General features: G+C 43.5%; 1 protein-coding gene across 5 annotated transcripts in view; it reads right to left on the bottom strand.

Annotated features, from left to right (window-relative positions):
- NEO1 (neogenin 1) overlaps positions 1–24,367 on the bottom strand; it is a 194,145-nt gene that overhangs the window by 103,999 nt on the left and 65,779 nt on the right. For all 5 annotated transcript variants that reach the window (XM_034065997.1, XM_034065994.1, XM_034065995.1 and 2 more), the window contains exons 3-4: positions 11,112–11,387; positions 4,202–4,355 (exon numbers count right to left, since the gene is read on the bottom strand). In XM_034065997.1, the coding sequence (XP_033921888.1) occupies positions 4,202–4,355; positions 11,112–11,387 (430 nt within the window). The remainder of the gene's footprint in view (positions 1–4,201; positions 4,356–11,111; positions 11,388–24,367) is intronic.

Below are 24,367 nucleotides of genomic sequence, written 5' to 3'. Positions count from 1 at the left end.
TTAGTTTTCTGAAGGCATTTTTCAGTGTAAGATTTCACTGCACTGGACAGCTCAAAACCACCAAAGAGTTCCCTGTACTTGAACAGCCTTATTAGAACAGGATGCTGCTGTTCAGAGACCTTTCAACTGATAATTTTCAGATTCACCACCACATTTACTGCAGCTTTTTCAAGAGTTTGTGCATTCATTTGTAATTTCTTCAGTATCAATGTCCAAATATAAATCAAGATACACAATATATTTTCTTTGGGCACATGCACTGATCCACACACTGCAGAGGTTACAAAGCAGACCTTCACCTTCCAAACGTGTGAAACTCTGTGCCTGTCTTGCATGCTCTGAAACCCTATCTTGGCATCAGTTGCCAAAAAACTATTCAATTTGGATATTGTATTTCCTTTATAATACCAGGTAATACTGACAACAAAGTAGATCTTACTTTAGAAGGTTTTCTGTAAAGGACATGAGTTTTATTCAATCAGCTTTATACTTAATTTTTTACGTTCCTGGCAGAGAAATTACTCACTGAGTTTATGGAAGAAGTCCAGCTGAACAAGCAGAATGCACATTTGTGTTGCTGACTCACACATATGACAGGGCAGGTGTCCACTAGTAGTGCTCTCCAAGAACTACGTGCAATATACCCTATATCTCAAGATTATACCCACATGAATCCATCAAGTCTGGAGGCTGGTTTCATATTTTGAAGCTCTAGTTTGGAGCTATGAGCATCAGCAACATAAATCTCAACGTGAAGCAGGGTTTAGCCTTTTCCTTGCTTTTCAATATAGTTTTGAGGAGATGATCACATTATCGAACTGCTGCTCGATAGACCAGCAAGCCAATTCAATGAAAAGATTCCATCACAAGCCCAGTGCTTTGCCCAGTCACAGGTTATGGGGTCCAGTTTTCACCTTGGTGATTTTCTTTTACCTCTGAAATTGTGAACACTGTAAGAAAGGCCTCAGAGGAGCAGACCACAAAGCCAGACAGCAATGCCTATAGAACAGCGCACAGGCAGTGCAAACATACACAGACCCTTCCTCCAAATAGCATCTTACTCTTCAGCTCCTGAGGACCAAGACTTCCAAGACCTGGGTGGAAGCTGGGTATTTTGTCGTCATTGTTGGAGCTCTTGATGAGGACCCAGAAAGCCATCAGTCTATGACTTCTATTGCTTTAAAACGTTTCAGTTAACAAGTTCTGAAAGGCTTCAAGGAAGCCTTTCAGACTTACTAACAGTTTTACTACAATGGCAACTGTCAGCATTGCACTGAACTTCACCGGTTTCTCACCCTACACTCCAAGCTTCCTTCTTTTTCACTCTAATTTGGAAACTATTTTATCACAGCAAGCTCATTTCACAATATATTGCCTTACAGGCTGGTTCTCTGAAGAAGTGCCAAGACTGCCATCATTAAAGCTGACTCGTATTTATCCAGTCACAAATCTTATTGCCACCTTCAACACATACTTCATTGAAATTAAACACCTCCCCTTTTTTCAAGTCTCCTAACAAATACTTAATTTCAAAGCCCCCATCACTCATTCAAAATCATTTATTTTCCTATAAACACAGGGTCCTATCCATATTCTGCTTGAAAGGAAAACATTCAATTTTGTATTAGATTAACCACCACCACTTAAAAGGGAGTAAAAATCAGGCACAGCCCTGACCATGCTATCTGAGTTCTGCTTCCTAACCCCATCCACACACAGAGGCATGCATCTATATATATGTATATACATGTGTGTATACCCACATATATGTATGGGAATGTCTGTAGTCTGTGTGTGTGTGTATAGACAAAACCCACGATTTTAGAGCTTTTCCCAGACAGAAGATACATTAAAACCTGTCTGGATGAAAAAGAACAGTTTTCTCTTGGGCTAAAGAAAAGCCATGCTAGTAGGTAAAGCCATTTATATCAAAAGGGGATTTTAATACAAATTAAATGTGATTTAATTTGTAATTAAATTAACAGACCATGCATAACAAGCTACAGCAGCTATTTTGCAACAGTCTACCTGGAGGCTTTACTCCAACAAAGAATCTTAATTTTCAGTTCCAGAGATTTTCCAGTTATTCTAGTCAAAAGAATAATACAACAGCTGCTGAGGTAAATGAAGTTGAAGAAGTTTCTGCTGTCTGCTGTTTGAATCCTTCTCTGTTAAGCCACAGCAACAAGTAGCAAACCTCAGAGTTTTGGTACAGTTGGACCTCTGTAACAAACTTCACTCACTCATCTTTAGCCAAGCCAGAAAGGTTCTATAAGTAACAACAAGTCAAAGGAAATACAGTTTCTATTGTTCATACCCCTTATTTTCCTTTTTGGCTGTATCTTTGTGCAGAAAAAAACCCAAACATTTATTTCAAATGGAAGAGGAATATTTGTCTTTTCAACTTAATTCTCCTTATGGAATACACATCCAAAGGATGTGACAACCGGCAGATTCCAAGAGCATCCAGGCACCTGCAGCTTTCTATCTGGGAAAAAGCTTTCTTTGGTCTTGGTAGAAGACATGCACAGCTCACTTGTTGTAGGAGTACAGAAGCTGTTAGTAACATGATTTGGGAAAAATCAGCAGCCTCATGGCTCCTGCTCCTGCCTTACCCACACAGCATTCATGGGATGATGATGGGATGATGCTCAAGCAAAAGCAGCACCAAGCCAAGAGCTGATGTCAGTGCAGAGGAAGTGCTCTGCTGAGTACCCACAGCCACAACCTGACACACAGGCAACAGTAATCAATCAACCAGAATCCGTCCTTGTAACAGAGACATCACACCATAAACTAACACTAAATATCCTGGAGAACACGGTCATACGTGGTTCGAATTGTGCACACAGAAAGAACAAATGTGTTGAATGTTAAGCCTCAGCTCTCCAAGAAAATTTCTCACTCTGAATTTTGAACAGAAAAAATAGTATCTGTGAAGCCCTCACAAGTTATCATGACAACCTGCATAGAAAAGTTGTGAGGGAATTAACAGCACTGTATTCAGAGCAGGATTTCAATATCTGGGCACTAGATCAAAACCAAGAAGAAAATAGCTCTTCAGTAAGCAAGTTGAACTGCCCTTGTGCACCAAATGTGACAGAACCTAAGGAAGGATGGGGTGGGGGTGGGCAGCAAAAATTTATGAAGATGTGACATGACATCATTTTACAGACAGCAGAAACAAATTAAGATCTTACCAGGAACATTTATTCTGACATTTCATCACATTTGATTGTGCAACTCTAATGAGCCTGTTCCATCCTCTGTACGTGAGTGATTTCTTATATACACAAAAGTAGGAAGAACCTAAATCATGTGCCATCAAGTCTGACACCAACACAATTCCTCCATGCCATTGGAACTGTTAGTCATTACCCACAGAATCCTGCATTCTCCAGATAAAGACAGCTCAAATTAGGAGCTCTTGGGTTTTGTTAATTTAAGAGTTGGCCAGAGATCTATTAGTACCACTAGTACCGTAGACACTTGCACATACTTTAGCTGCTTTCTGTGTCAGCCATGCCACAGCATAACTTTACCTCTTGTTGCTTCACGATTCACTTGTTTCCACATTAATCTCACTGCTGACTTTGAGAAACAATGAGAACATTCAAGTACCTGGAATTTCCATGTTCTAGTACGTTCTTAAGATGGACAAAAATTTTCCTGATAAGATTTGTTCTGCTCTCTTATATTTTCTACCACATTATTTTGAATTACTACACTGGCAATGATAAGGTGTAATAGAGTAGTTTGCACTTAATGCATTCCTGAAAGCCCACAATGGTTTTTATTTATGCCTAAGATTTTAATATTCTGGTTTAAGGAGAAATCACGAGATTCTGCTTTCAACACTTATCCTTAAATTCTTGTGGAACATTCAGACACACACTGAACGTTTTCACTGCAAAAAGCATAATGCATGTGCAAGGCATGACACATCATACATCAACATGAAGACATTTCAGCTTTTCTGCAGCATCCTTATTCCCTTAAATGCTTATTTTACTCCAGTGGCAATCTAAAAGCAATATATACTCTAAGAACCTTTGTGCTTTAAATAAGATTCCTTGGTTTCAGGTATCTGCAAAAAAGCCTACTCTGAGATTATTCCACAAGCCTCATGAACTACATTACTTGTCCTAACACTCAGTCTAGAAGCACTCCAGCACAAAAATACATATTAGCCATTACTCACCCTTCTGTGATAAGCTCTTCTTCATTTCTTGTCCACCTGATATATGGTACTGGAAATCCTACAGCAACACACGGGAAAACCGCACTTTGCCCAGTAAGCTTTGTAAGTGAAGAGGGCTGTCTCACAAACATCAAGTCCTGCGGCTCCTCCGGATCTGCAAATACATTGTAGATGACAAAGTTATTAGAGACAGAATCAGAAGATACCCATATTACTAAAACCAACCCCAAGAGAAACATCTCATTTCCTTGCTGCAGCCTCCCAGGATTCAATCACCATCGTACCCATGTAAACGGTTTTCAGTAAGAGACCTCCCCAGCCTCCCACGGGAACAGCTCCCTGCCATCGCCTCCAGACACGCAAACTCATTCATCACCATCAGGATTCTGACTTTGCAAACTCTCTGAAACTGGGACTTCAGCTAGCAGAGACTTACTAAAGAAAGGCACAGGCTTGGCTTTGTTCAGCCTGACTTTACCAGGCAGCTGCCAGTGAGAGTGCTTTTACACAGTGGCAAATGAAATTGCTGGAGCAGAGAGTCAACCCCGACTGCAGTAAAACTACAAGGCACCTTGCATGCTGAAGTAATACAAACTTTATACTAAAACAAATATCAACCATGGTTTTCCACCCTTATGGAAATGACTCCTCTGAATTAGTTGTGGGTTTGCTTTGAATGGAGCTGGAACGGGTTTGGTTTCTTTTTTCTCCCCCTTTAAGAACAATCACAAAACATGTATTCACCCAGTCTTTTACCACAGAAAAAGGCCATTCTGACTGTGAGAACTGAAAACATACCCACCAGTAACGACTATCCAGCAACCTACTTGGAACTAAACTATCACAAATAAATATGCAGAACAAAAGGCTATTTTCCTACTTTCCCCAAAGGACCCTCTTGACTCTTCCAAATGTAACCTTCGGAAAAGGGTCTAAAATTAATTTTAACGGCAACTGAAATCAAATTATCAAGAGGCCCCCAACACCTGGGCAGAAGATGCAGTTTGTACCTTTTGTGTCCGCCGTAACTCCACCGCATGCTTTGTACCATGATCAGAGCAAACGTGTGCCTACACACCAGCTACGGCATTCCTGCTGCATTAGTTATCCTGCTTCTTTCTGCCAACTGCTCAACCCCCCTATGTTTACACTGCATTCTCTGCTAGATTCTCAATACTAAGATGTCTGATGACAGGTAAGCTCCAGAACCAGACAAGTCCTCAAACGCTTTTTGTCCACCCAAACGGAAACAAACTCCTCTATACCTACACTACTTTCACTCTCTGAAGCACATTCCATGTCTTATTGCACCCATATTCAGCCCATCTCACTTGGGAATTTCTCAAAGTGTTGGCTTTGGTGTTCCTCAAACTGCTGTGAATAACAGGGAAGTGTTCACAGCACTAAGCTGAGGGCATGCATGTCCTCAAAGGTATCAGTGAGGAGCTTGCCAGGGTAGTCAAGAGAACTACACTTGTTGGATCCTATTTCAGACTTGTCCTAGGCAGAGGGATCCAAACTTGGCGCGATCCTGGATCACACCATCTGGCTCAGGCCCACACACAAGCTACCACAGTGGCTCTGCCCACGTTCCCATTAGGAAGTAGTCTGCTCGCTCCAGGAATAAGACCATGTGCAAGCAGGCGGGTAATGAAGTGAGAGCGACCCAGAGTAGCACACGGAGCAAGCCAAGCTGCAGAACATGGATGGAACAGATTGCCAGCAAGCAATCACTGCACCCAGGAGAGGAGTGGGTGTGATTCACTGGAGACAGCACTCATTAATGCTCCAAGCTCCCAAAAAAGAGCTCAGGTCTCACATTAGTGGGAAATGCTTCAAAACTTAAGGGATGTTTTCCCTTGCATTACTCTATTTCACAGTACGTGCTACTAAGAGCAGAGATCAGCAATGTACCCTCCTGCTCAGTGGCAAATAAAGGCAGACATACTGCTCTATGGAAACGGCTATCAGAACAAGCACAACAATGTCCACAGATGCAGATCCATGTGCTAAATGACACGGTGGGTATATTGGAAAGCTTTGGAAGTAGAGCAGTGGGGTCACTGTCAGGCACACATCAAATAACTATTTGGAAAGGGAATAAACCCAGTGAAGAACAGATTAATCCAAATCTTTCAAACACATCACAGACCAAAGAGTCAATTATGGGGCCACATAAGATTAAAAGGGTTTTGTGTTCAACAGTGTAATCCCACTTTCAAATACATGCCTGCCAGGAGAGATGTCACAAAACTTCAGTATCGACACTTTCCAACTCCTGATCAAGCAAGCAAACAGCACTATTTGAATACCCTAATACAGTTCTACTGCATCACCTTCAGCAGAACATTACAAAAGCAAGTAAACTATATCTGGAGCCAAAAGATTTTGAAGGATCAACACAATATGGAAGTTTAGCAGGAAATCTTCTAGTGCTAAAAATAAGAGAAGTCTTAAGTGTTCATTTGAGAGCTGCAGAAACATGAAGGCTAATCAAACCAAAATAACTCATATAAGCACCTTTCCCAAAAGTGCTATGCTTCAAAAGCTCTATCCTTAGTCAAAGAAAAGATGAAGCTTTCTGAAAAGAAAGCATCAAGAACCTAATGAAACGAATTCCTACTTCAAGCATGATTCATGTCCAAAGGATAGCAAACACCTCAATTCTACACGACAGCTGCAATTGTAAAACTGGGGTATTTTTAAGTTTATTTTAGCATTGTAAGTAGAAAAGTGACCGCTATGAGAAAGGCCTACAGGAAAGCTGGAGAGGGGCTTGGGACAAGGGCCTGGAGGGACAGGCCAAGGGGAATGGCTTTAACCTGCCAGAACAGGGGAGACTGAGATGAGCTCTTAGGCAGAAGCTCTTCCCTGTGAGGGTGCTGAGGCGCTGGCACAGGGTGCCCAGAGAAGCTGTGGCTGCCCCATCCCTGGCAGTGTTCAAGGCCAGGTTGGACACAGGGCTTGGAGCAAGCTGCTCCAGTGGAAGGTGTCCCTGCCTGTGGCAGGGGTTGGAGCTGGATGAGCTTTAAGGTCCCTTCCACCTAAACCAGTCTGGGATTAAACAGAAATATTCAATGAAAGGGAGCCTCTGAAGATGCCACCACCTTCTTGAACTCCGCCTGTTGCCAACACTGGGTGGTCACGGTCAACTGTGGTATCAACCCAGCAAGCCTCCAAAGATGGAAGTTTAGGAGCCCTCTCTGGCAATTCCCCAAAATTCAATCAGAATTCCATCATGAAGACTAATTCAAAAGAGCCAGAATAAAATTCTGGAAATCATTAAGAAAATCCATACAAACCCCAGCCTATAGTTTCCTAGTTCGGGAAAGTGCAATTCAATTTCTGTCTTATTCTTGGTCAACTTTCAAAACTCTTGTGTTATAACATCTGGAGACACACAGCTCTGCACAAGTGTTGTTTGAAACAGAACTAAATGGAGAAACAGTTTACATCAGGAATGGACTCATGTTCTTATAAAGATACCCTAACATTTCAAAGTAATAAGCAGAGCCAAACCCAGCAAAATAGAAAGTCATTCCCCTTCTGGGGGGGCCAGAGACTTCCCAAAAGGGTCCAATACTAAAGAATCAGGATTTCCTAAATACCAGGACAATTGATGAGGGAATAAGCACCAGATTCTTTTTGGACACCTGGGACTTAGGCCTGAGAAGTTTAGAAATCCCCAAACATTTATACTCAAAATATCAGACAACTCCCTCCTTGTAACATCTCTTAATGACTTTTTAAAGGAAATCTTTCCCCAAAAGCACTTACAAGTTAAAAGTTAAACATAAAAAACAAGTATGTGCATGTCTGGGCCTGTCTCCAGCCCTTGCACAGAGCTTAGACCCCAGTAACTGATGGTGCTTTCCTGCTTCCCAACTGCAAGATGTGGGTCAGTCTTCCCAAGGGCCAAAATCCTTGAGCCTAAGTGCCTGCATTCATCTGCAGCTATGTGGCAAACAAAACCAAACCAACCCCAACCACCAGCTTCTACAATTTCACACTTAGTTCAACTTAAAAATACACAAAAACCCAACAGAGTAGATTCTCCTGTGCTCCACTTTGCAAGTCTTCTTGTGCAGTTTTCCCCATCTACTGTCACAGAACCACAGACTGGTTTGGGTTAGAAGGGACCTTAAAGCTCATTCAATTCCAACCCCCTGCCACAGGCAGGGACACCTTCCACTAGAGCAGCTTGCTCCAAGCCCCTGTGTCCAACCTGGCCTTGAACACTGCCAGGGATGGGGCAGCCACAGCTCCTCTGGGCACCCTGTGCCAGCACCTCAGCACCCTCACAGGGAAGAGCTTCTGCCTTATCTCTGACCTGAGCTTCCCCTGTTTCAGTTTGAACCCATCACCCCTTGTCCTGTCGCTGCAGTCCCTGATGAAGAGCCCCTCTCCAGCATCCTTGCAGCCCCCTTCAGACACTGGAAGCTGCTCTGAGATCTTGTCGTGGTTTAAACCAAGTCCCCCAACTCCCTGAGAGTTAGGAAGGAGAATCCAAAGAATGTAGCCCCCACGGATTGAGATAAGAACAGTTTAATTGCTAAGGCATAACACAAAACCCCTACTGCCATTCACTACTACAAATAATAATGATACAGCAAACAGCAAGTGAAAAGAATACAACACCCCACCAGCCACCGACCCATAACTCACTCCACCCTGCCCGGCCGAGCACCATGTGCTCCCTCCTCCATTTTTCTCCCGAGCTCTACCCTCCAGCCTTCTCTTTCCCAGTATGCATCCTGGGCATCACGTGCTATGGTATGGAATACCTCATTGCCTAGCCTGGGTCAGGTGTCCTGTCTCTCCTTCCTCCCGGCCTCCCCCTGGCTGGAAAAAACCTTAAACAAAAACACCCTCAAAACATGCTCAAACCATGACATTATCCACCCCTTATTCCATACCATTCACGTCATGCCCAGATCCCACATTTTCAATACACCATCACTCTTAAGTCCACCCCTCGATCATGAGACATCTCTATGTTGCATCTCTGGACTGATAGCCTGAAGTATCTGGGCCCACCAAAATCATTCACCGTCCCCTTCAGCAGTTCTACAGCTTGCTGCTGGGGACTCCATACAGCTGCCTTCCACCTCCAATGCTTCCAAAGCACTGGAGGGGCCCAGTGGATCAGATACCCGGCTATACTGTCCCACATGCCCTGCCACTCATGACTGTCCAGCCTTGGGGAGAGTCTCCTGGTGCTCCTATATCCTTGTCTAACCCTAGACAAGACCCAAACCTGACTCTGCTTAACTTTTGGGATCAGACAAAATGATTGTGGATAGAACACACTCTGTGTCTGTGCCAACAGGCTGACCCCTATAATAATCAGCAGGCAGGTCCCAAGGGCACCCAAAAGCCATTCAAAACCATCAGAACTCTCAGATGATGCTGCTGCACTTGTCACTGGGGCTGATGTAGCTGCCGTGCTTGCCAGTTCTCCCACCACCAGCTTCTCTTCTCCCAAGTCCGGATCCTCCTCCTCTGCCTTGCAGGGAAGTGCTGCCTGGTCTCCTGTATCCTGCTGGGGCTCGGCAGGTGACTTCCGGGGAATATTCTCGGATGCTGCGGGGTTCGGAACGGCGGCGGGACTCGGTTCCTCCTCTGCCTTGCTGGGAAGTGCTGCGTGGTCTCCTGCATCCTGCTGGGGGTCGGCGGGCGACTTCCGGAGGACACTCTCGGCCGTCGGAGGGTCGGGAACGGCCGCAGGACTCACACCCCCCACCACCTGATCCCCCTGCTCAGCTACCGCCCTGCTCCGCTCCTCCCCCGCCTGCTCCCGCTGCTCTGCCACAGCCGTTTGGCTCCCCGTGCCGCTCTCCCTGGCAGCCTCAGCTGCCGGCAGCTCCCGGGGCCGCTCCTTCCTGGCTTCACGCAGCTCCACACAGACGACGACGAGGATAAGGACAAGGACAGCGAAGAGCAGCGGGACGGCCTGGTACAAGTTCAAGTCCACGGCCACGTCCATCCCCCCCTGCTGCCGGAGCCCCACCGTATTACAAGCCTCCGACACAAACACAAACACATCCAATCCATACACCAAGTACCCGGTAAAATCCCGAAACAGCGAGATCCAGAGAAAAACCTCTAAGAGCCAATAAATCAGCATTGTGACAAGAGACCATAAATCCGCTCAGATCTGTTCTTATCTCAATCCCTCGGGCCCCACGTTGGGCGCCAAAAATGTCGTGGTTTAAACCAAGTCCCCCAACTCCCTGAGAGTTAGGAAGGAGAATCCAAAGAATGTAGCCCCCACGGATTGAGATAAGAACAGTTTAATTGCTAAGGCATAACACAAAACCCCTACTGCCATTCACTACTACAAATAATAATGATACAGCAAACAGCAAGTGAAAAGAATACAACACCCCACCAGCCACCGACCCATAACTCACTCCACCCTGCCCGGCCGAGCACCATGTGCTCCCTCCTCCATTTTTCTCCCGAGCTCTACCCTCCAGCCTTCTCTTTCCCAGTATGCATCCTGGGCATCACGTGCTATGGTATGGAATACCTCATTGCCTAGCCTGGGTCAGGTGTCCTGTCTCTCCTTCCTCCCGGCCTCCCCCTGGCTGGAAAAAACCTTAAACAAAAACACCCTCAAAACATGCTCAAACCATGACAGATCTCCACGCAGCTTCACTTCTCCAGGCTGAACAGCCCCACTGTTTTCAGCCTGGCTCCATACAGGAGGCACTCCAGCCCCTGAGCATCCTCATAGCCTCCTCTGGACTTGCTCCAGCAGCTCCATGTCCTTCTTATGTTGAGGACACCAGAACTGCACAGAGTGCTGCAAGTGAGGTCCCACAAGAGCAGAACAGAGGGGCAGAATCATCTCCTTCAACCCTTGACTTATGTTTTATTAATTTTTAGAAGAAAAACAGGTGAATACCTGGCAGAACTTTGAGCTCTGCTTCATCGCTGTACTTGGGGGTCCCCCCGCTCTCAATGACGCAGCGATAGAGGCCTCCATCCGTGTCGGTAGCATTGCTGATGATGAGAGCTCCGCTCGGTAACTTGTACACACGCTCATCCAGGAGCACCGGCTGCCTGTCCTGCTCCCACCTCACAAATGGTGCAAGGTCAGCATTCACTTCACAGTTCAGGATTGCACTGCTTCCTTTAGAGACAGACGAGGCTTCTGGCTGGCTGCTGAACCTGGGAAGGCCTGCAAACAGGAAACAAAAGAAGAGTAATACTTTAGAGGTGTTCTGAAGATGGAGTACAAATGTTCTCCAGAAATACTCAAAGCTGCTGAATGGCTTCACATTTGGTTTGAAATGGGTGGCCATGGCATGGTGGTGGTGGATGGGGAGCTGCCACAGTGACCTCTGTGAGAAGAGGCTGGGGCTGGTTCCACAGTGGCCCTGGAGGTGGTGGCACCTCTCTGAACGCACATCCAAGAACAGGGAAATGTGCACTGCAGTGAGTAAAGGGTGAGAAACAGCCCTGCAACAGGCAGGTCAGAGCAGGAGGACAGAGGGGAGAGAGGGCACAGCTCGAGGGGCTGCTGTAGGGAGACTGGAGTGGAGCAGGAGGCAAAAGAGATGGGAATGAAGATGGGAAGTTGAACCTGGGAGATAGGAAGAGATGGGAAGAGGGCAGGGAGAAGAGGTTCAGGTTTTGTCTCTTTTCTTACCACCAGATTTTATTTTAACTGGCAAGAAAATGTAATTGATTTTCCCCAAGTCCAGGTTGTTTTGCCCTTCATAGTAACCACTGAGTGGTGCAATTGAGAGCTGGATGGACAGCCAGCAGCCAGCCGAGGTCAAACCACAAGTAGCTTGCACAACAACTTCCCACAACAGGGAAATGTCAGATCTTGAAACAGAAATACCCTGTCCATCATCACTGGTGTAAGCAAAGGGTTCAATAAATACAATACAATAAAGAGGGGGGAAAAGAGGACAAAGCATGGGCCAGGAGGAAGAATCACATCCTCACTCTCCACTTTCCATGCTGGTTTGGTGTAGTACCAGCTCCCCCTGTGCAGTGTGCACAGAGAAGGTTGTTGGGTTGACACTGATCTGGGAAAGGCAGAGCTTGCTTGCTGCAGAACAGGCTCAAAGTCACATTTTCATTCTTACTCTCACACTTTAAACTAGTATTGTCATAGAAACAGCCTGTTGGTACTCTTACATCTTCTTCCCTTTCACTCTAGATAGTGCACAGCTTCAAGCATGTTATGATTCTCTTCTTTAAAGTCAGTACGCTGTGTGCCTTCAGTATAAAAGCTGAAGAGTGGGACCGCAGGTTGCACACATTAAACCATCCTGGTACAATTATCCCAGCACACGGATAGAGCCTGCTGGGTAGCAGCAGGCACTGGTAACCTCCAATTCAGGGCTACTGCACAGAGCCAAGACCCAGAGCAGAAAACAAACACAAGCTCTCTGCAGCTGATACCTCAGCCATCACTATACATGAATGAGGTTGGCACAGTTTAGCTCAGCTCTCGCCTCTTCCACTTCTTTTAGCAAGCTTAAGGGCAAAAACCCTTATTCATAATATCCCATTTTGTCAAGCTTGGCCTAGTTGGAAGAAATCCTCATTTATCTCTTGTGAAGATGATTGATTCACACTGTTTTGGACACTTGTTTCCAAACAGTTCAACCCCATATTGTTACAAGTCTCACTTAACACCCCTCGAGACTACACTGAGAACTTGATAGTAGTAGGACCCATTTTTCTATATCTTTAGATTTCCTGAATACCCAATTCAGTGCTTTGCAATTCTTTCTTCCTTTAAAAAAGGGACAACAAACAATTACTCAGATCAGAGACTTTAACCTGGTATTGGAATATGCAAATATACTTATGGACGAAAACACTGCCTGGCTCTTCAGTGTGAAGGGGAAGAAAAGGGATGAACAAGTTTTCTACCTCTTGTGCCTCAACTTGGTACCAAGTGCTGCTTCTCAGTTACATACCAATATGAAAACGCCATCTCCTGTAGTTTTCTCTGTCTATATTCACTACATTTGACTGCCTAAGGAAGAACCTATAACATATGTTGCTTTAGTTACACAGTACATTCCATCATTTTGAGCTTGAATCCCTATTTCCTTTCAAGTTAATCACACAGCTTTTGGGAGGGTTTTGTTTTATTAACTGCCTATCTTCCCCATCCAACTTCTGCAGCAGTTTCTGGAGAAGCAGCAGTATCTGATGTCACATGTTCAGGCTCTTCTCACTTGAATGAAAAGCTTTTTTACTCGGTTTCAGAATCATTTGTTATTGGCACCCATTTAAGTACATATTTCAGTACATACTTTCCATAAGACATATTTCCCCCATAAAACAGTAAGTCTGAACCAGGCCAATAGCAAAAGCTGTGGTGCTCTGCAAACCCAACCACCTTTGGCATGAGCAAACCCACAAAGCACCATCTTCACATCCTGTATTTAACAGGAGAGCTAGTGTAGAAGACCAAATCCACTATCATGAGCCCCCATGGGAGAAATTAGAACTGTTAACACCAGGAGAAGCAGCAGCCACGTACCTGCTCTCAAGTTATGGCCAACCTCTGACGCTACAGAGAGAAACGTATATGTAATTGTGGAGGGGGTACAAAACCAGAGACCTTCCCAATCTTTCAGAATATCTGGACTGAATTCTGGCACATTACATTTCTGTTTCATGAAGCAATTCCTTTCACAACCCTGTACAGGTCCATTTCCAACCGGTATGTATTTTCTCCCCTCTTGGAATACTATGTGGAGCCTTCTTCCCCAACTCCAGTCCTCCGAGAAGAAAGTTTCCAGTTTTCCCTCCCAGTGTTTTTTACAACCAACTTCCAGTCCTTTGATCTTGACCTTGTTTTGGTATTAATTATTTTGCATCTTTGATATTTATCCATTCCTCCCTCCCACTACGGAATTCACAGGAATAAAATTCAGAGCTGCTTTCAACTTCCCTTCTGCTTAATGAAGCTACAATCCTTAGTGTATTTTCCTCATTCCCCTAGCCATCCTACCTGTCTTTCAAGACACAGGATCACCTGGGTAGGAAGGGACCCAATCAGAGCAGAGTCAGCTACAAAGTCAGAGGAAGTTGCTCAGGGATTTGTCCAGTCCAACCTCAAAAATCCCCATTGATGGAGACTGCACCACCTCTTTGTCAACCTGTCCTAACACACAACTGTCTTCATAGTGAAGAGCTTCCTCTTTAAATCCAGTCAGAACCTCTTTTGCTTCATCCAGTATTCAACGCCTCTTACTCTCTTACCAGCGCTGCTGGCAGAAGGACAAAAAGAGACAAATTGAAGTGCCTGTTGTAATTTAAGATCACAAACATCCACGGAACTATAACACAATTGCTTCTCTGTGTCTATTGAAAAGCTCTTCCCAAAAGATTTAACAATCACATTAGCCTTGCACACCAGCAGGTTACAACCACCACAAAGTCCACCAAGTCGCCTTCCTTTCTCTATGAAAATCACCAGTCCCTCTGCCCCAGCTTAGCACAACACCAACAATATGCTGTGTCTGCTTGACTTTGCACAGTGTGCTCGTGTCACCATCATTCAGTCTACAGCATTATTTCATTCTTCCCACAAGACCATTGAGGCCACAGCAAAAGGCACAATTTGCCGCACTTGCAAGTTTTGTAAGTAAATACTTTGTTCTTACAGCAAAATAACTGATGAGGATGCTGAACAAGATCTTTCTACACTGATGCAGCTTTCCAGCCTGAACCCATTCCGTTTTCATCACGATTCTTATCAATCTCACTATTCTCAGTTAAACTGCTCTCATTTTGACCTTTAATAATTTCCACCGGGACAGCGTATCCAAAGGCTCTGTTGCAGCACACCCATCGTTTCACAGCGCTCTGAGACATCAACCACTTCATTAAGAAACTCAGATTTGAACTGTGGACAAAAGTTGTGCTACAGTTTAACCTTCTCTCCATGGCCTCCGTCTTAATTACCCTCACCTTCCAAATCCATTGCAAAGGGCACAGTGCTGAGGATCAGAATGACGGGTCTATGATCACCCCTTGCCTTTTGGATACACATGCTACACCAGCTCTTCGAGAAGGATGTGCCAGCCCTGGAATTCACAAGGAATCTTTATCAAGAGCCATGCACTTTAAGCCAATTCTTTCAGCAGCCTGGAAGGGAGCACTGCACCTCCCTGTCTAGTCAGGCAAGCACTGTGACTTCTGGGTTTCAACCTGGCTGTCCTAACCTCCACATAACTACCACTTAACCCAATCTTCATACCAGCACAAGCAGAAATTTGGAGGACAAAAGCCCTGCAATTTCCAACATGAAGCTTAACTGTACTTTAGTTTAAATCCCTTACAAGTATTACTTACTTTTTGGATGAGAGAGGCATTGGCCGTTTTGTTGTGTGCAGGTGCTCCATTAATGTTAAACAAGCATTATTTCAGATGGTTTCATTACTCACTAGCAGTGAAATTACAGATAGTTTTCCAGGTCATCTTAAATCTTTATTTGATCATAGTCCTGTGTGTTTTTAAAATATACACTTTAACCAAGGCTATTATTTTGTCCTAAAGAGTAATTTTCTCTTGTTCTACAATTATTTGCAATTTGCACTGCTCAAAAGGCTCCATTGTGGAGAAGGAATTCCTCTGATTCAGCCAACAGACAACCACAAACCAGGAATGATGCTGTTACAAAGGACATTCTAAACACAAGCCTCAATTACTACTAATTCTGAGCCTTGTGTATAAATACAGTAAGAGGTCACCGAGTGCTGGCATGCCTCCTGCAGCAGGATGCTCCCAGGAAATACTCTTTCATCCACCAGCCCTGAATCTTTCCATTACAGAGCTTCTCTTTTCCCCTTCAAAATATCAATGCATGGATTTGTAACCGTGTAATTCCTTAACTTTCCATATCATTTTTTAATAAGTTATCACATAAGCAAATTTATTTAAGCTATTTTAACTATAATCACACCTAAAACTGGTTTCTAAAGTTATATTTAAAACTATTTGGATTTTTTTCCTCAATGGTTTGAGTTTCCCAATCACTTCACCCAACCGGACACAGTAAGAGAATCTAATGACAATTCTTAGTTACACTTCTAACCCCATTCTTCCCCACATGTTGAGGCACTCAGTTGAAGATATTACTGCATCTTCTCATACTGATAAATTGATACTTCGGGGTTCTGATATTCAAGACAACTTCTCCATGTTTGTCCCTACATTAATCATCCTGTGGCAGCACACATATATATCGATTTTAGGACACTGAAGGAAAGTACTCCTGACCCAGCAGGAACACAGGTTAATAAACTCAATTTAGGATGGAAGATTTTCCACTTGGAATGTTCTCTACACACTGGCAGGATAACACATAAACAAGAGCGCAATTCCCACATGCATACAATAGCAATTAGATGTGCCACAAACTTCAGATTTTCTGCAAGGCCAAAGCAAATGGGGCTGGGGGGAATCAACTCTGTCCCTGTTTACTCCTTCCCTTTTGTCTCTCCACTCCCCTCATCAAAAGGGCAGAGCAATGGTGGGAATGTGAATTAACAATTTACTTCATGCAAATCTGTTCCATTCAGTGGCATTCCCAGTCCAAGAATCACAGAGATTTGTGGCCCATTGTCTCCATTTGTGACAAAGATGTGCCTGGAAGAGCAGCAATTCCCATGCTCCTGGAAAACACAGATGGCAAAAATTCTGCCTGCAGCCTACTGCCATCAATGGGGCCAGGATTTCACCTTCTGCACTTTGCAGAAGAGGAGGAATTCACTGCTCGAGTCAGATGCTGATCTCTAGTTCAGCTGCCTCTCTGCCACCATGGGCAGTGCCAATCATTTTCAAGGAGGCTGAAAGAAAAACAACTTCTGTATTCAACAACTATTAAATATGTAACAACTCCCTATATAATGTCCTGGCTAACTTCAGTGTAAGTGCTTGCTTTCTGCTCTAAATAGACAGCAGTTGCTGTATATGTTCAATTTTATTTAATGTGGATGCTGTTACCATGCACACGTTGGATCCTCTTTAGAATCCTGCTAACTTTTTGGCATCAACCTTGCCAAATCAAGATTACAAGAGAAAAGTAAAAAAAGAGAATAACTTCCTTGTCTCTAAGGCAACCAAAGGCTGCCCAGGGATTCACTTTTTCCCTTGCATGGCAGGGTTGTGAACCTTTACTAGTGGTCACCAGCTTGTCTGATCAAGTCTTTGCAAGCACTGCTGTCCTGCACCCAAGTCTCCTCTATTGCAGTGCCACAGCCTGGCATTTCACATAATTCTCTTTAGAAGCATTAAACAGTTCTAAATACACACACACACACACACGCTACATACTTATGCAATTAACTGTTTCCCAAAGCTGGTTTCAGGCTTTTCTGTAGTATCTCAGTGTGCTCAGCAAATGCTTTCCCTAGCTTTCCCCTTGGTTATTTGTACTGTGGTACGGAAAAAGGAAAACACTGGAGCAGCTGACTTGTCAAACCTGCTACCTGCAGGGCACACCGGCTATGAAAACCCTGTTGCCTGCTATTACTCTTACATTGGTTTCTCATAATTTATCCAAGATTGGAGTAGTATCAAACACAACCATTGCCACCCTCCAGCTTCCATCTTACAGTCCTGCTGCACTGAACTGCTCTGCTCCAACACAGACACTGGGAATGGGTATGCAAACTGCTGGGAGTTCCAAGCACCAGTTCTTGTTTGCCTAATCTAATTTAAACTTATGACAAATCCATAACTCAATTACTACTTCACTAAAACGGCCTCTTGGGAAGGGTGAAGGTTTTAGCAATGCAAGTAGGTGAAGGCTACAGGAACACGATAGCCCATTGTTAGAACAGCTCCAACATCTGCTGTCCTTTAGCGAAGCAGCGGATCTTGAAATACCACATATTTTGTCAGTGCCTCAGCTTCTCACCCCAGTCCTGTTAGAAATTCAATAAGTCCAACCATCTGTGGACACTTCATTAAATTATCACAGCTCCTTTTCTTCCCCTTTGCTTGAACATTATTCAGCATCATTTGTCTGAGCTGCAGAGGTGTGAAACATGTTTTAAAATACTATCTGGCTGATAAGACACATTTCATGCAACTCGCCAGTGAACAGATCACACTTTGTAATTACAAAACATTCATGGGCAGCAGAAGTCCAGCGTTACCTGAATTAAGATAAAACCAGCTGCTTCTAGTCCTTTCTACAAAGAAGAAATACCAACTATCACATCATCTCTCCACCTTGCTTAGGCAAACTAGAGCAGAGAGAACACAACCTGGCCTGAAATCTGGGCAAGAGACAACTACTCAGGGAAGATAAGAATACTAGAAGAATTCTAACACAAAGAGAAGAAAAACTACCAAATGTCCCTGCTGGCTAAACTAGAGCAGGAATTATGTGGAATACACGGCATGGATGTGAAACCCGAGTACATAACCAGAATCTGGCTTTGTTAAACACAGCCTTGGCAGCATAGTTACCATGGTACATATTGATTTAATAAGGTATCCTTTGATCAGAATTAAGAAACAGAGGATGGCATTGTGCCTAACAGTAACACCATGCTGATGTATCTATCTGTATGCATACATATATATTAATATCTACCCATACACATACAATTAACACAGAGTGAGCTGGTGTGAGCTCAGAGCTGTTCTGAACTGGCAACTGCACTTGAGATCTCCTGAGGTCCCTTCCAAGCTCAAAAATTCTGTGGCACTGTGATGAAGGGAAACTACCCAGAAAACTACGGAGAGGTACAGCACAATATTGCATGAACCGTTGCACAAGGAGGGACTGAATTACACCTATCAATACAAGCTTATAATGGGGAAAGTTCAAGCAGAATTGCTCATGCTCAGGGATAGATGACACAGATTTGAGGTCACCACCGTCCCCTCTCAGACTTGGATCTGAGCTTCTCCACTGAACCACAGACTGAAAACAAAAACTATGCAACCACCCATTAAAAAGTTAAGAGGGTGTTTGGACCAGTAAAACATAAGAATATTCTGAAGTTCTACCTGACAAAAAGCTGCTCTATTTTAGACAAAAAGTGCTTATATAGTACCAGTGGCAGACTTTGCAAAGTCTCATACTCCATAAGCCCAAACTGAAGCACAATGGTATAAGAACACAGCCATGTAGATGTCAGAAAAAAAACCCACAAACTGATGTGATCACAGAAGATCCATGCTGATTTTGAGCCAGGACACAAAGCTCCCAGTACCTGTTGAACTCTGTCCATCAACACAAAGGAATGTAGAGACAGATCCTGAGTTCTGGAGAAACTTTGCTGAACAACTCTTTACACCCAAACCAGGACACTATAATCCCACATGCACTTCTCTCACCACAGCTTGATGGAAAGAAATGGGACAAACAGCAGTCAAATAACCCTGGTGAAACCACAAGGCTGGTGACTAACAGCACAATACTGAGCAAAAGGTAAAGGGGATGAGGTGGGGGACATCAGTCCATGGCACAGCAGAAGGTCAGGCTCAGAGTGCTGCAACAAACAGCACAGGAACACCATAACAATAATTCTGCTAATGGAGTTGCTAATGTACTAATAGTACATGACTAATAGTACCAGTAAAATCAGAGATGGGACTTGCAAATGAAAGGCCAAAGAAGCTCCACTGGCAGCACAAGGTAACAGGAAAAGCTGCAGTAGCCGCAACGAGCCTGACCTATACAGACACTGAGAAACATGCTTAGTGGACATTTCTAATGGCACACAGAAATGAGGGACTGCAAACTATAGAATAATTTCATACTGATCAAGATCATTCTAACAGTGAGGACAATGAAGAGAGCACTGGGGGATTTTAAGAGAAGACCTTCAGATAAGGCGTGTAGATGGCCCCATCATTTAAGAGGCCATCATTTAAAACTGCCTAAAGAAAAAGAGAAGTACAGGTACACAATTACTCTAAAACAAAATCAAGAGCCATAACAAAAGACGACTGAGATCTGAGTATTCTGGTGAAGGAAAAGAGCTTGACAGGCAAAATCATTTCAAATCCACACACAGCTATCAATTACAGAGGCTCATGTGAACAAGCTATTCAAAGGAGATTAATGTACAGAGGGGACTGTCATGATAAATTTATCATGAAGCTGAAAGAAAGGAGAGATCACTAAAACTTTTGCAGGCAACTCTATAGACAGTGACAAAGACAGCTGGTACCTGACAACAGACATTTACAGACAGGAAACAACCTAACTATTTCACGGAGAAATACTCCAAATCCAAGAATAGCAAAGAAACCTCTCAAAACCAGAGTGCTCAAAGGCTGGTTTAGCAGGAGACATAAATACAAAGGGGAGAGAACTTCTATAGATACAAACATGTAGCTGAAAAGACGATGAGTAGATACAACAAGGAAGCATAGCAGAAAGGACAAAACCAAGGAGGATGTAAGGAGCAAATGATGTGACAAAACTGTAGTCTCAAAGGGACCTGCAGAAACCCAGCCAAGGTGTGGATGAGCACACCACTGACCTTGGATCATGGGCAGGTGATCGGAGTTCAGCTCTTCACATCAGAAATAGAGGTTTAAAGGTCTCTCCATAACAAAGTGCTTCTTTGCCTTCATACATTCCATCTAACGACAGTCACACAAGAGCAGACTAATGGTGCATCTAACCCAGGAATGTGACTTCAGAAATTATTAGAAGAGGAAAACTCAATCCTTTACGGGAACCTATGAATTATCTAAAGACATTCCCCCATCATCCTCCAAAAACAGGGGTTTCCATAAGCAAATAAGGAGTTGCAAGGTTTTTTTTTATTAATTTTTAACATTATTTCTAATGTACTTGTGTGAATGATGAGGTTTATTTTATGCTTTTAAGTCTGTTACCTTGAACTAACCTCACTGATTCCAATCACAGCAAGCTTCATAACTTAATTTTACCTTATTAAAATATTTTCTCCAATTTGTTTCCTTTTCAGTATCACAGACTTACAGAAGGGTTGAGTTGAAGGGACCTTAAAGCTCATCCAGTTCCAACCCCTGCCGCTGGCAAGGACACTTTCCACTGGAGCAGCTTGCTCCAAGCTCTGTCCAACCTGGCCTTGAACACTGCCAGGGATGGGGCATAAATTATGTGTCATTAAAAGTTCCTCTTGGATTTCTATTGTGAAAAAAGGAAGAATGAATCTTACACACACTCCTGCCACAATGCTGCACCTGTGTCACCTTTCATTGGGGTAGATGTGATAGTACAAGTTCTTATCATTTCCAAAATGCAATTATTAAGCTGATGCATTGAAAGCCTTCACTTCTGCACTAACTAAAACTGAAATGTCTCATTGAATCCCACACTGGAAAACACAGTGAGTGAAGAATACAGGCTGCACCCATCACTCTCCTGACAGTTTGGGATTCAGTGAGCTCTCTATGTGAAAACCTGTCACACAGAATTACAAAAAAGGGATTGCTGCTGCTGACGTGCAGAGCATAAATAAGGGAAAAATACATATTTGAATGACAACATTAACAAATGAGAAAGCTGATCTAAACCAAGTGCAGCCTTCCCTTCCTGTTTGGGGATGCTGAAGGCATCATCAGTATGCTCTCACTTGCTGCTTCTGTATCACCATCGAGAATCACCCATCAACTACTATAAACACAAGTGATCTTAGAGATTTGGCACTGAAGCTCCCTCTCACAGAGCTGATGCTTCTCTGGAGATTAACTACACTGCCTCCCATGTTTTCAAACCAAAGGTCAATATTTGAATGTATACTGCAAAGAGCTTTCATTTTGGATGATTTACAGTAAGTTTATATTATTTTTGAAGCACATTAACATAAAGACAACTCTCTCCGTTAACCAACACACAAAGGATATTTGCTTTGCTAATTACAAGATGCAACAATTTAAGTTGCAAACTGTCTGTCTGATAAAACCTCATCTTTTTGGTTTATAATCATGTTGAATGTTGCACCCAAGATGATGCCTAATCAGGAAAATCTTCATGGATGACCACAGGATTGAAGCACTTCTCTTCTGGGTGTGCAGGAATCAAGATCAGCTGCCACAAGAGTCTTATACAAGCCATCACTGCAAGAAGGGAGATTTCCACCACACATAAAAGGAACAACTGGTCACAGACAGCCAAGGTTTCACCAACCTGGATTCTTTTCCTGCATTTACTCATCATAAAAATGTATTCATAATCATTCTGCCCCTCTTTTCTGACTGGGCTTGCCAAGCGACCTCTCACTGCACTAACCATTAACACCACTCTAGAAAATACACACTACTTTGAGTTCTGACCAGTAATATTGAATTGTGCTTAAAGCAGAAAGCTCAGGCACGAGTTACAGATCTATTTGTGTCCCCTCTCCTGTAGCTACAGGAGAGGACTCCTTACCCTCCAGTGAGCACAGATATGCCTTAGCTCACTGACCCACACAATTGGGCCAGAGATAGTCAGAGTACCTGGTTTTATTCAACAGTAGGTACAATAAACTTGAAATACAAAAGCTGAAGAAACATTCTTTTGTTTAAAAAAGTGGGTCTAGTATCATTCAATCAGCAAACAAAATCTCTTCACATAGGCTATAACTATAGGCATCAATGAAGACAAGTGTAAAACTCTGCTGCCACAGGCTCTCATCCAGGGTTAGAGCAACCAGCCCAGCTGCTGACAAAGTGCACAGCTCTCTGCTCTGGATGTGGAAGCTGCCTGATAGTAAAACATAACAACGAATTGCTTTCCTATGAGCTGGTGGAGGGAACACAGTACTACGCAGCAGGATAAATTAACTGGATAGACAAGGACTTGAAATCAGGAATTATAGGAAGCAACTCCTGGCATGTGCACCACAAGAGTAAGGGAGACTGACCTGTTGCTGCAGGAGACAATACAGATACTGGATCAGAAGCCACGCTTCCTCCTCCCAAATCTAGAGGAGTTACCACATGATACCCTGCTGATCCATCTCTCCAACGTTTTCAATTCATGCGTGGAATGACTCTGATTTAGTTGGGTTATTATCATTTTTAATAAATCATTTCAGTCATGAGCAATTCCAATTCCTCTCCTGCCACAGCCCCTAAAAATTACTAAATCCAACCAAATTCTGGCAGTAAAATTGCACCCCAGCTCTTCACACCATGTGAGATTCATTCAAGATTAGAGTAAAATCCATTCTGGTCTGGCATTTGTTCGGGTTTTGCTGAAAAGGAAGAAGGAGAAGGCAAACCTTTGCAGGTTGCATATAAAGGAAGTGAAGCCCTCTAGACCATAAATCACTTCAACCACTTTGGTTCCCATCTTCCAAAGTTATGCAGCTACTGTTAAAACCCCAAACAAGTAAAGGAAAGGCTACAGATTCACTTCCTTAACCTTACACTGAAAATACCTGCAGTAGTCCTGAATCTGGACCTTTGCTTTCAGTCCAGTATTAACACAGATCAGTCCCATGGCTCCCATAGATTTTTATTCCTCCTTTACATGGACATGGGTGGATTTTAAGAGTTTAGAATGACAAATAAAAGTAGAGCATTCATTATCTTAAATGTCTGAACTCTCACACTTTCAGTAACAGCTGACAGAAGCTGTACAAACTGCAGGTGTGTTAAACCACCCTTCCCATTTCCCTGCCATTGACAAATGCACTTTGATCTAAGCCGATTTATGAAAAATGCAGATGCTTTTTCCATGGAAAATGGATCTCTGCAAGGAAAATTTATGGCCCATGGCACTTTTACTGCTTAAGTGCTCTTCAGCACCCTCCACTTGAGTATCTGTGCTCTTCAGTTTTTCCAATTCCAAGGTACAGAAAGTTTTTTATTCATGAAGATCAGATCAAGATTTTTTAATCCTCTCACTCATAAAGGCAATCTGCAACACTGAGTACAAAATGTGCCGCTATTGCTCCCCTATTTCTGAGGAGCTGCTATATGCACACAGTTTTCCTCTCAGCCCCTTCCCTCCTACCATTCAGGAATGGCACAGGCACACAGAGGATGGTAAGGAATAAAATGCTATTTGGTTGTAATCTTCAAAGTTAGGAAAGCTTTGCAGAAAAGATTCCAGAACTGCACAACCTGGCTGCTTTCACAAGGTTCTGAGTAGTTATGGCAAAACAACTGGGTAAAATTTCAACCCCAAAATTGGGTTTTTTTGAGCAAAATTGTTTATATAGAAGTAATTTT

Source organism: Melopsittacus undulatus, chromosome 9, assembly GCF_012275295.1.
Source record: "Melopsittacus undulatus isolate bMelUnd1 chromosome 9, bMelUnd1.mat.Z, whole genome shotgun sequence".
NCBI classification, from domain to species: domain Eukaryota; kingdom Metazoa; phylum Chordata; class Aves; order Psittaciformes; family Psittaculidae; genus Melopsittacus; species Melopsittacus undulatus.
This window is presented reverse-complemented; position numbering and strand designations above follow the sequence as displayed.